The sequence below is a fragment of the Seriola dumerili genome, unplaced genomic scaffold, assembly GCF_002260705.1.
Source record: "Seriola dumerili isolate Sdu_G_001 unplaced genomic scaffold, Sdu_1.0 BDQW01000056.1, whole genome shotgun sequence".
Classification (NCBI taxonomy): Eukaryota; Metazoa; Chordata; class Actinopteri; order Carangiformes; family Carangidae; genus Seriola; species Seriola dumerili.
Window position 1 is genome coordinate 16,806 of NW_019174311.1, and position 12,703 is coordinate 29,508.

Genomic DNA, 12,703 nt, shown 5'->3' on the forward strand with positions numbered 1-12,703 from the left:
AGCTGCATTCTGGGAGAGGTAGTCGTTGCCCCTGTGGCCATTTTTGTAATGTGGCAGCTGCTCCTGTATGGGAATTTAGCGCCCCTCTACTTCCTGTCCCCTTGTGATGCCACAACGTAATGTGGAATCAGTTAGAATGATGAACTGAAATGAACTGCCAAATGTTTTCTGAATTAAACTGTGAGTCTATCTGCCTGCCTTTCTGTCTGTCCACCTGCCTGCCTGTCATGTCTGCCTGTCTGTGTGCCTCTTTGCTTGTCTGTCTGTATGTGTGTTTCTGTGTCACTTAGAATGACAAACTGAAATTAACCGCTGAGTATCTCCTGATTAAAACTTGACTGAAACATATTTCCAGTGAAAACAGTTGAGAGGTGTGTAAATCATTGTCTGTATTTGGTGTTGGAGCTGTCTGTAGCTGGAATTTGACAGAAATGTCACTAAAGTGGTTGATAAATACCACAGATATCAGAGGAGTCTCCAATCAGGTAATTTGATCCAGCAGTGTGCCCACTCCATGCACTCAGAGGTTGCCCTGGTGATTTTAACTACTTAGGTTTTCCTGAGTGGGACAGAGATTCCATTGAAATATAGCTCTCAAACTCAGGCTTGCCAGTAAAATATCGTAAGTGTAATCACATGAATGTATAGATTTTCTGGTAGAGGACACTTTGCTGAACGCAGAGATATAAAATGTCTGGTGCCAAAAATGTGGCCTGTGCAGCCATTTTAAAAATGCCTCCCTTCCTGTTTCCTCCCGATTTTCTGCTCTCATTTTACATTAGAGTGAAAGGGGAAGTTAGATGGTACCCTGCCACTTTGAAGGGCACAGTTCAAATTCTGTGAGTCTCTGTACTTTGTTAGTCACATTGTCTGAAGATGACAAATTTGTCTAGTTTGTGCATAAAGTGAAATTTGTGGCCTGGTGGACGAGTTTAAGAGAATTTTTTGAGCAGTTGAACCCCTTCCAACACTCTAGTGGTGATGTCACCCACTAGCCCTGAACATTCCTCACACTACACACCCATTATAAACTCAAAAATGTTCAGAAAAAAGCATGACACTAAAACTGTGATAAATTAAAAACTGTACAAGATATCAAAAAGTTGAATACAAGTTTAATAGCTGAAAGTACAATGAAGTCTGTAGCTGAAAGTATGCTTAAGTAGTTGAAATTCAAAGAGGCTGAAGTTTTCAAGGATTTGAACTGTCTCCATTCATTTGAATGGCAAAAAATAGCAGAAAAAGCTTAATATTTTAAAATCATAAATAGTAGAAAAAGTTGTACACAAACATAAATCGCCTGAAGGGACTGAACTTTTTGATAGTTGAATGGTTGAAAGGAGTAGTTAGATGCCAAAAAAGGCTGAAGTATTAAGAATAATAATATTCAAATATAAAGATTTGAAGAACAATAGTGTGAATGCTGAGAGCTTAATGACATTGCTGAAGCAATGCTGAAGTAGCTGAAGCAACTGCTGAAGATTAAAAGCAGAACTTGTCAGGTGAATGGCGTAAAATGTTTTGAAAAGCAGCTGAATCATTGAATAGGCCAAAAGAATTATTGAAATTCCTTCGCAATGTAAAAGTTGAAGAGTTGGAAAAGCTGAAGTCAGTACGTGAAGAACCTGAAAATCCTGAAATCTTCACTTCAGGAACAAATTGAAATGTATTAAATTGGAAGAAACGAACTGAACTGAACTAATGCTGTTCATGGCTGAATAGATAGCTGTCCTGCAGAAGAAAAACTTACTAGCTGAAAGGTGAAATACACTGGATAACTTCAGAAAATTGCTGAAGCAATGCTGAAGTAGCTCATGTAATAGCTGAATATTAAAAGCAGAAACTGTAAGCTGTATGTTGAATGGCAAGAAATTGTTGAAAAAGGCCCTAATTGTTGAAGCAAAATGGAAAAAAAGTACAGAATTAAAAAAATAAGTAAAATATGTAAATTGAAAGCTGAATTACATAAATGGCTGAAAAATACTGGTTAAATGTTAAGTTGGAGGAGTTGGGAGCTAATAGTGATGAATTGACCAAGCAAGATGCACATGTTCTGAGTGCCTGGCTAGAAAGTATTAGCAATCCTGGAGATTCATTTGTCTTTCTTGCTCTCAAAAAGGTGGGCCAGTGAGTCCAGTCCTGGCCAGTGAGCCCAGTCCTGGCCAGTGAGCCCAGTCCGGACCAAGAGTCCAGTCCTGAAAAGTGAGCCTAGTCCTGACCAGTTATTCTAGTCCTGACAAGTAAGTCCAGTCCTGACCACTGAGCCCAGGCCTGCACAGTGAGTCAAGTCCTGACCAAGAGTCCAGTCCTGACCAGAGAGCCCTTTCTTGACCAGTGAGTCCAGTCCTTATCAAGAGTCCAGTTCTGACCAGAGAGCCCTGTCCTGACCAGTGAACCCAGTCCTGAACAGTGATTCCAGTCCTGACCAGAGAGCCCTGTCCTGAGCAGTGAGCCCAGTCCTGACCAGTGAATCCAGTCCTGACCAGTGAGCCCAGTCCTGACAAGTGAGTCCAGTCCTGTCCTGACCGCTGAGTCCAGTCCTGACTGCTGAGTCCAGCCCTGACCAGTGAACCCAGCTCAACACAGGCAGCAGCTCTGTGCATTCTGAGGGGTAAAGAAGTGAAACGCACTGCTCAATATACAGTGAAGTCACAACACAAATCACAGAGTTAAAAATATTTAATGTTTTATGGTGAGAAGTGTGAATAAATCTTTAGTTTGTTATAAAACTGTGGTGGACAAATTTAGATGATGGCTAGGGAGCACTGGAGGGTTCACTAGGTAGTAAGAAAGAAGCTTCTCTGCATAGTCTCATGCAGGAGACATCCAGGACATGTGACAATGTTATGCAACACGTCAGAGAGAAGCTCCGACCTTTTGAAGCTGTATTATAATGTTCTCCTGACCAACATCTAAGCACATCTTCAGCTCACTCTGCTTGTGTGTTACAGGCAGAGTGTATGTGCTCCCTGTATGTTGGCACATGTTACTCTCTTGACAATGGTCCTTAAAATAGCAGAGGAATATTTGTGAGTATGGCCTTTATTGGCTTCCATACAAAACTCAATGTCAGGTATAACACAAAAGTTATTGGGAAGGAGTGTAAAACAGCTGCATAGGTTACATGTATACATCATCCCTGACAAACATTTACAAACCAACACTATGCAACCCAGTGTAGTATAGCAGCTTAGTTTTGGTATATGAAGAAAGAGAACAAAAAGGAGCCAGAGCGATGTCTTGGGGTGAAGAGACACAAAGACATGAAGTAAAGCAGTTTGTTCCCACTGCTGTAACAATCAATATACGTTTTGGTAACATAAGCAACAAATGAAAAAATGTGAACCATAGAGATGGAGGGGAGTGGGGGTGGGGGCAGGAGAGGGGGAAAGAGAGAGGGGGAGCGTGGTAGAGATCGATAGTGTTAAAGAGACCTTAACCGTTCTCATGTCATGTACTGGTCCAGCAGCCTGTTGATGTGGATGTGACTGCCATCACTTTTACTCGTGGAGGTTCTATCTAGATCAGCATTGTCTCCCCTCCGCAGCGTCATGTCGTCCTCCTCCTCCTCCCAGTGTGGACCACAGACAGGCGCAGGTTGGTGTTCGCCGTCGCCGTGGAGGCAGACAGCAGCGGCATCATGTCTCCGCCTCAGCCGGCCCGCCGCCCTCTGTTGACGGCCAAAACACACAGGAGAGGTAACGACGCAAACCGTCAGGAGAAGCGTTTTGTGTCTGCGGTGTCTGGAGAGCGGGTGTGAGGTTTGGAGGGGATGAAAGCAAGCTGGAGGAAATTAAATCAAGCTGGAGAAGAGAGATCAGCGTCAGTGAGAGGAAAGATAAAGGTACAGCTAACAGAGCAGTGACATGATAGACCGGGTTAGCGCCAGCACTGTTGTGCTAATATGTATTAGACAGACAGACGGACAAACGGACAGACAGATAGATAGATCATTTATTTCCATCCCTTTGATTAATATGCCATATGGCAAGTGACATAGACAGGGCTTCATTTCAGAAGGGGTGGGGTGGGGTGCGGTGGGGGGGGGTGTTGGTGTGGGTCAGGGGAGGACCAGTTATTTCACAAACTATAAATGGAAACTTGAAGCAGTTATTTTACTTGCCTACAGTTTCAGATTCTGGTTGAGATTCAGACAATTTTATTTATCTCATGAAGGTCCCAGTAAAATGTAGTGCCCATAGGATGTACACAGCTTTTGTTACCAGGATTTTAGAAATACTGAGGTTATAAGTGTAAAAGAAATTACAGTCTTACAACACTACACCTGTTAATGATGGTGAAAATAATGATGATTAAAAAGTGTCCAAAAAATCAAAAAGTGTCCATGGTTTTCACACATAAAAATTGGGTCTGAAGCTCATCTACTCTTAATTCCTGTTTGAGAAATCTCTATCAGCTCTTGAACCCTGCCTACCACCTTCTTGCTCCAGGTTGACAGGTGAAGAGTAGAAAGTATCAAGATGGTTAGAGGAGGATACATCAGAGAGACTCAGCCACGTTTGAACCTCAGTCAGACCCAGACTCAGATGAGTAGTCTGTTGAGGCAAGAATCAGAGACTAGCAGACGGATCAGAACGGTTAATGTAGTTAGCATCTTTTATATGTTTATGTTGTTTGTTAGCTTGTAACTGGCAGTGGCTGACACAGTGTTAGTGGTTGTGCTAATGCTAACTATCTCTCTCTGTACTGACAAGGTTTCAGGTTTATTTAGCCCCACCCCCGTCCCCACAGGTTGACAGGATTGGCTCCTTAGGTTTGTGACGTATGAAACCCTGGCTATCTGAATCTGTTTTTATGAGGCTGTCATTGGTTCACTGTAGTTCAAAGTGGAAATACTCAGTCATGGTGTTGACTGATTATTTCACTCATCATATGTCTCATATTATAAAAAAAATCATATGGATGTTAACAAGGGTTAGGGTAGGCTTTAAGAGTGCTAGTAGTGGATCACTATGTCTTAGATACTCAAACTGTGTTTTTGTAACAGATAAACTACATCTGCATCATATTTCATCCAAGTGAATGTAAATGTTGACTAATTTGCTATTGTATAGTTATTAGCAGTGGTCAACAGTGACTTTCTGCTCCCACAAAGAGATGTGAACAAAACAATAACACAAGATGGATTTTAGTGACGTTGTGAAGTAGTATAACCTAAAGTAGGTAGTATCCTAAAACTGGCCATACGACCTTTGCTATGGCCACAACTGAGTTGTATGCGCCATAGTTGGCCCAGATCAGGCCCAGAAATGTATGCTCTCAGAGCACCCTTGATGTGATTGCAATTAGCATTTTTTGGTTTGGATTCCTTCAGTGTCAGTGGTTCAGAAAGTTTTTATCGGAGCTGAATTATCCACAGAGGTCTCATCCTCTCCAAAACAAACAGACAAGCTGATTATAACCAGTGGAACATTGAATAAAACAGTTTCACTTTAAAAATCAGTGTTTCTCCCACAATGTTCAGCAAAAAGACGATAGCTTGGACGGCTGGGAGCCGAACTGCTGTTTGCTCAACTTTTTTCTCTGATAACTTAAGATCTAGATGTCCAATGACTAAAATCTTTCAACTGGTTTAAATATATAGTTTTTTTTAACTATATATTTAAACCAGTTGAAGGATTTTAGTATCCAAAATGTGTATCATAAAAAACTGGATAAAAACTCAATTCTGCTGCTTCTGGCTGACAAATACATCAAAGAAGGGGATATGATGCCACTGATGGGTGATCAAATGAAACAGAGCATTACCATGATTAAAATCACAGATTTCTCTGGTTTGAGAATTGATGGAAACATTTTTGATAATTAGGGGTGGGCGATATGGCAAAAATATCATATCACGATTTTTTAAAAATAAAATCACAATTTCAATTTTATCACGATCTTAAATTGAAAAAAGAAAAACAGACAATTTAGACCAAAGAACCTTTCTTAACAGATTTTATTTCAAATAGTCGCAGTTTTGCCTGCATGTGCAAACAACGTAAAGTTTAAGGTAAACAACAACAACATTCTGGTTCGTCGTGTTACCACCCGACGTGCAAACGGTTTCTGTGCAAACTTTGCAAATTACATTTGCTTGCGCTTGATCAGTTGCGGAAAATCCAAACCAATTCCATATAATGGAGGTGGGATTTTTTTTAGCGACCGACTCCGTTTGGCTTTCAGCCATCGCTCTCCATGTGCTACCGCTACACACACAAACAAGGAGGCGGGTAGGAAAGTGCGTCACTGCCCGTAATTCGCTATGATTGGTCGGTCAGGTTGACGACGTCAATACGTTTGGTGCGTCGGTGCATCAGCATAGAACTGCAATTCATAGAATGTGCCCTAGACGATCCCACGATCTCTGCAGTTTGAAAGATCGTCTTCACGTTGTAATCCTTCACGATCTAATATCGTCATATCGCCCACCCCTAGTGATAATGTAAGAACACAGCTCAACAACATATAGAACGGTCTAGCTGTTGTTAGAGATTTTAATGTGGAAAGTTACAGATTATAACTTTCTGTCTTTGTCCCATTGTCTGACAGACAGTGCTGTGGATCCCTGATCCAGCTGTTCAGCCACCATGCAGTGTTCCTGGAAATCCATGGTGCTGCTAGCTTTAGCCTCCATTGCCATCCAGTATACGGCCATCCGCACTTTTTCCACCAAGCCCTTTAGCCTGCTGTGCTCTGTGGGCCTGGCACCCACGGGTCACGCTGTCAACTGCAGTCTCAAAGATCTGACACGTTTGGGACAGGAGACACCCGAGGGCTCAGACCGAGGATGTGATGAGGTCTCCTCCCACACCCCGTCCTCCTACTCCTTCTCCCTCCCATCCTACAATGCCAGCAAGAGGACACACATCCTCATTCTGGCCACCACCCGGAGTGGATCTTCCTTTGTGGGCCAGCTGTTCAACCAGCATCCAGAGGTTAGAATGTAATATGGATACTGTGACCTCTTTCATATCATTGCTGATGCTTGCTGATGACATCTTAAGTAAACATTAGTGTATAAGAACCATGGCTTTGACTTTCATCCTGTTTCTTGTGATCATCTTTGTGACGTGTCTAAAACTTTATTTTGGGTAAATGTGGTCCACTGAGAAAGGTCTGTTTAGATGCTTGTCAGAGCCAAAATCAAGCTAAAAGTGGCCATGTGCATGATCTGTGGGAACTGTGGGGCTCTCTGGACCAACTGTTGGGATGTAGTTTGGTTAAACAAAAATGTATTTAGGAATATGCACCAAGTAAATCTGAACCCAATTAAAAGACATACTGTATTAATGCAAGAGCTGCCTTCAGGACCTAATCACTTCATTTGATTATGTTCTTTAGAGAGAAAAAGAAATATAGCTGCTAGCAGGTCACAGCATTGTTTTGACTTATATGCATTAAACAACTTATAAAGCACAATTGACAACATGTGTGTGAAGAGCATTCACACAGCAAGTGGAGAGGAACCTGAAGCAGTGACCTTGCAGTCACAACTGACTGAGGTCTACATACAATGAGCTTATTGATACTCATTAACTTTGATGCAGTACTTACTAATTACCTGTAAAACCTACTCATTATGCTCTATTGTGCTGGTGAAGTCTGTCATTGTGAGTGTGGAAAAGGGTGAGGTTCTCCTGCCTTACTCCCGAGTCAACAGTACAGAAACAACAGGAAGTCAGAGAAGAGAGAGATGACATTCAACTACAGTCAGTAGTCACCTCCAGGGTGTCTTCTTAACTGGGCGTCTTTTGTTTTCACAGGCTGAATTATAAATACATGGAGGTCTATTTGTTTATTTATACTTAATTTAACCAGGAAGTCACATTGAGATCAAGATCTCATTTATAAGTGAGACCTGAGTACAAATAAAATAAGTAACAAAAAGAAATATTAACTGCAGAGGTACAAAATTTCAGTGATTTAAACATACATTCAAATATGTATTTATATAAACAATGATCAGAGTGTATATTTGAATTAAATATGCATTCAAATACACAAGCAGGTAGACGATAAGATGACAAATGATATGCTCATAAGTGCATTCTGTAGTTAAAAAAAGAACAGTTACAGCCCAAGTCAGTCAGACTTGTAACCATACGTTGACCTAAGTATCAGCGTGTCCAGTTTTAGTCTGCTCTGTATGATTCCAGACAGATGGGGCTAATATCTGAAGTGATGTCCTACCAAGACTGGTATTTATTTATTTTCCTGAGAACGTCTTTTAAAAATAGAATGTCTTGGACACAGGCGGAGTGATGATAAATAAATTGATCATTTCTGAAGTAGGACTTTGTAAATTAATAGATAATAATAGTGATGTAATGTCTATGAGAATGAATGCAGTGGAAAGTTTAAAAATGTTCAAATATTCGCCAAAGTCTCAAATTTACAGATAAAACCCTGAAATAAATGATAATGCGTATTACATCTTCAGAATCTTCACAAACTGTGACTCAGTTCTCTGAGCTTTTGAGTCCTTTCCAAGTTTTCGAAGTTCATTAATTACATAAAGTTTGAGAAATATAGAGTGACAAACTTAATTATGTAATGAACATAGATTGCAGTGAAGCAACGTTTCTTCACACATTGCAGGATGTGCTGCAAAAAGATTTAAATCTCTAAGATCTAAGATGAATACAAGCTCATAAATCCTGAATGAAAATCAAATTTTAACTGCTGTCTAAGACATGATCGCAGATCATTTCATCTTAATTTTACAAAAACAAAAATTAGCAGTCAAATATGAGATATAATTATTTTGAAGCTCAGAGCTGGAAGCTGATGCACCAAAGTAGCTTGAACCAACTTTGATTCACAAGTGTCCACGTAAAATGTCCATAAGTATAAGTAAACAATTCTAAAATTCAAACAACAATTCTAAAATCTATAAGAGCAAAATGGAATGGAATATCAAAATAGAATGTAGTTACCTTTTTGCAGGTCCAGATTATTCATGTATGAAATTTAAAAACTTTTTTTTCCAGGTTATTGGTAAAAATATTGAAGTTGTTGTTGTAGAGCCACCAGGAGGTCAGCTGATGTAGTTTTTGTTGCCTCAGTAGTGGGGGAGTTTTAATATCTGTCTGCCAATCTAATCTGAAATATTCCAAGAAGGTTCCAGCACGTTTCTGTAGAGAGATATAACATCTGTGTAGCAGTTGACCAGTGAGGCCTCTGTATCAAACCAGGTAGACAGAGGACATATGAAAGACCTCCAGGGCTCGTATGTATTAGGCTGCTCAGAGTAAAATTTGTGAATAGAAAGTCAGAGTAATATCTTCACATGAAAAGTGAATGTTCTTGACTCAACTTATGGATAGCTGGAATAGCTATAACAACCGTATACGCAGAGCAGAGGAATTGTGGTGGAGGGAGAGACCAGTTGGTGGAAAAGGCGATTCAGCTTTCTTACAGAAACAATATATTTGTTTGTTTTTTTTTTGTTGTTTTTTTTACAATATTTGTCATCCAGCAAAACACAGGTAGCTACATCACAGGTTGGTTATGAACAAATAACATCAGTATTGATGTTTTTAAGTATAGACTTCTTCCATCTTTCAAGTCTTACAAAATCAGCATTAAGGGAGCACTCCCAGCAAATAGACAGAGCCGGGATGGCACTGCCTGTTCATTGGGCTCATCAACCCATGAGGCACTGAATGACTGATGACTGATCAGTAAGACCTGTGGCAACACCCGCCATATGATAGTTGTTGTATCCAAAGAGGCACCAAAGTTTTATTGACAGCATGTAGAAAATTCTTACATAGTATGTGTGGAGGTGCAGTGTAACTGTCATATATTATCTTATGTTGACATTTTCCTATCCCAGGTCTTCTACCTGTTTGAGCCTCTGTACCACGTCCAGTTGGCGTTGCTTCCCCGGCTTGCACAGAGTCGGAACCTGGCTGAGAGGAGGGTGATGCTCGGAGCAGCCAGAGACCTGCTGAGGTCCCTGTATCACTGTCACCTCAGCAGTCTGGAGAGCTACATACGACCCCGTCCGGTCAACCACTCCACTGACAAGCTGTTCAGACGAGGAGCTAGTAAGGGCCATCGCTTCTCCTTCTTTCATTCACAAACTATTGATACTACAGTAATATTTTATGTATGTAGCTGTTATTGCAATGCATTGTGGTTGTGTTACAGTTTGTTATATTCTATGTGTCCGTCTTTAGGTCGGTCCCTGTGCTCCTTTCCTGTATGTCAGGCTCCTCTGAGCTCGGAGGAGCAGAACCTGGTGCTGGCTGATGAAGGGGAGTGTGTGAGGAGATGTGGGCCACTCAATGTGTCACTGGCTACTGATGCCTGCAGAGCAAAGCGCCATGCAGCCATCAAGACAGTCCGGATTCCCCAAATCAGTGACCTTAGAGCGCTGATTGAAGACCCACGACTCAACCTAAAGGTAGGGGAATAATTACATCTATTATCATTTTTATGCAAATTTTATTTCAGTGTTACAGTTTTTTCGGTCAGATTACAATTTTAGACTCGAGACTTGAACTGCACTTGGTTCAAAATGCCCAAAATGCCTTGTTTGTGCTCCAGGCTTTGTAACTTATCTACGGCACTACATAATACATTTGCATAAATCCCACCTACTAGCCTCAAACCAAGCTTGTTAGAGCAGAGGCTTGGAAGACAGTGATTAGTTTTAGCCTGTTTAGTCTTGTTTTTCAGTGCAAACACAAATTCAAATAAATGTAGACAAATAACCGACTGTGCTTGTTTATTATACAGTCCACTGGCCACAGGAGAATAACATTTTTCAAGTAATTTCCTGACATTTTGAACTTTAGTCTTTATTTTGCACATTTCCCACACATACACACATCTTTGCAGATGATGCTGAAAACAAAGCGCTGGAAATGAGCATATGAGGTTTGTGCAGTTTTTAGAAATACACTTTATTTAAGGAATAAGAAAAACTAATGATTTCACTTCTCAGCCTCGCCAAAGCAAGATCTCCACCAATGAAAAATGACTTGTTTAGACACATTAAATAATGATACCAAGATGTGGTGTTGGTGTTTCTACTGTGTCAGGAGGCTGCATTTAACAGCTCTTCACTAGCTGAGAACATGGTGGACTGGATGATGGGAGGTTAGATGACCAATCAATGCAGTTCTAAATTGGTATTGATGGAACATGTGGTGACAACAGCCGCAGTCCCTCAGACACATGTACAAAACAATGCTATGCCAGTAGCCTCTGTCACTCTCCCTCTGACGGAAAGGGTAGTATTATATAATGAGTGTGACTGTATTGACCTGGCTAGCTGACCTCAATACATACATGTACTGTATATAAAGCACAGATAGAAACATATAAGGGAAGCAGATAAACCACAACATCTGTATCAGCTTATTTAGATCAATAAAGGCCAACACATCTAAGAAGGCACTGGCAGGAGGGCAGGACAGAGACTAGGATCAGGTCAAGGTCAAGCCAGGTCAGGTCAGGGTTGTGGATCACAGACAGATCACAGGTCAAGAGGGTAAGGAACAACCAGAAGTTGGAAAATGTGTGGCCTGTATTGTAACAAGTCTATTTAGCTGGTATGAACGCAGGGCTAGCAGTGGAGCTCACCATCTTGAAATAATTACCATTCCCAGATTGGACTGTTAATTACTTTTGTTCACTTAATGTGTTTCTCATGATAAAAAAACATAAACTCTCCCAAGTTGTAATAACAGGAGGTTTTTCTGTTCTAGAGAGGGAATGAGGTTGGATGAGTATGTGTGGGGAGGGCCTAGTCAGGTTATAGCAGAAGAGAGAAAGTGGGAAATTCCACAGTGAATGCAAGGCTGAGATAGCCTCAACTTAAAGAGGGCAGGACAGGTGTCCCCAGCACTCTGCTATCTGAGATTAAAGTTGACATAGATGCTCAAAAACTCTTCTGGAGGAGGAGGTCGCGGTCTATGTCCCATGTCCTCCCAACATTCAACATGTTTTTTTTTAATCATGCACAAAAAGACAAATGCATTTGTGCAGTCACACATTTTTAACTAATAGTCTTCCTTAGGTAAATGTAAGGGTGTGAACACACCTGTATATGCGTCACACTTAGTGAATTGAGTAATTAGTAAAATACATGAGGTCAATCACTGAATTACTAGTTGTGATCATACCATAACCATATGCACATCACATCCACATTTTATTAATGTAACTGCACACAGTTACACAAGTACAGAATATATTTTTTTATGTCATTCATTCATTCATTTTCTACCGCTTATCCTCTAGTAGGGTCGCGGGGGGGCTGGAGCCTATCCCAGCATCCTTTCGGGCGAGAGGCGGGTCACACCCTGGACAGGTCGCCAGTCCATCGCAGGGCAAACACACAGAGACAGACAACCATTCACTCTCACAGTCACACCTATGGTCAATTTAGAGTATTCAATCAGCCTAGTCCCCATTTGCATGTCTTTGGAGGAAGCCGGAGTACCCGGAGAGAACCCACACAGGCACGGGGAGAACATGCAAACTCCACACAGAAAGACCAAGCCAGGACTCGAACCCGGAACCTTCTTGCTTCTTGCACCACCGTGCCGCCATATTTTTTTATGTATTTCAGCTGATATGATGATTTGGTTATATTTATTCAGTGATGTTGCAAGGTACGCGTCCTGCGTCCCTGACGCATTGAAATCTGAAAGGACGCAGCAAACTCACTATCCATGCGTCC

General features: G+C 41.1%; 1 protein-coding gene across 1 annotated transcript in view; it reads left to right on the forward strand.

The window, feature by feature from the left end:
* Nucleotides 1-6,593: 6,593 nt before the first annotated feature.
* Nucleotides 6,594-12,703, forward strand: part of LOC111219181 (carbohydrate sulfotransferase 1-like) — a 21,079-nt gene continuing 14,969 nt past the window's right edge. Inside the window, exons 1-3 of the mRNA XM_022741794.1 lie at nucleotides 6,594-6,941; nucleotides 9,845-10,058; nucleotides 10,191-10,417. Coding sequence (XP_022597515.1) covers nucleotides 6,594-6,941; nucleotides 9,845-10,058; nucleotides 10,191-10,417 — 789 coding nt within the window. The remainder of the gene's footprint in view (nucleotides 6,942-9,844; nucleotides 10,059-10,190; nucleotides 10,418-12,703) is intronic.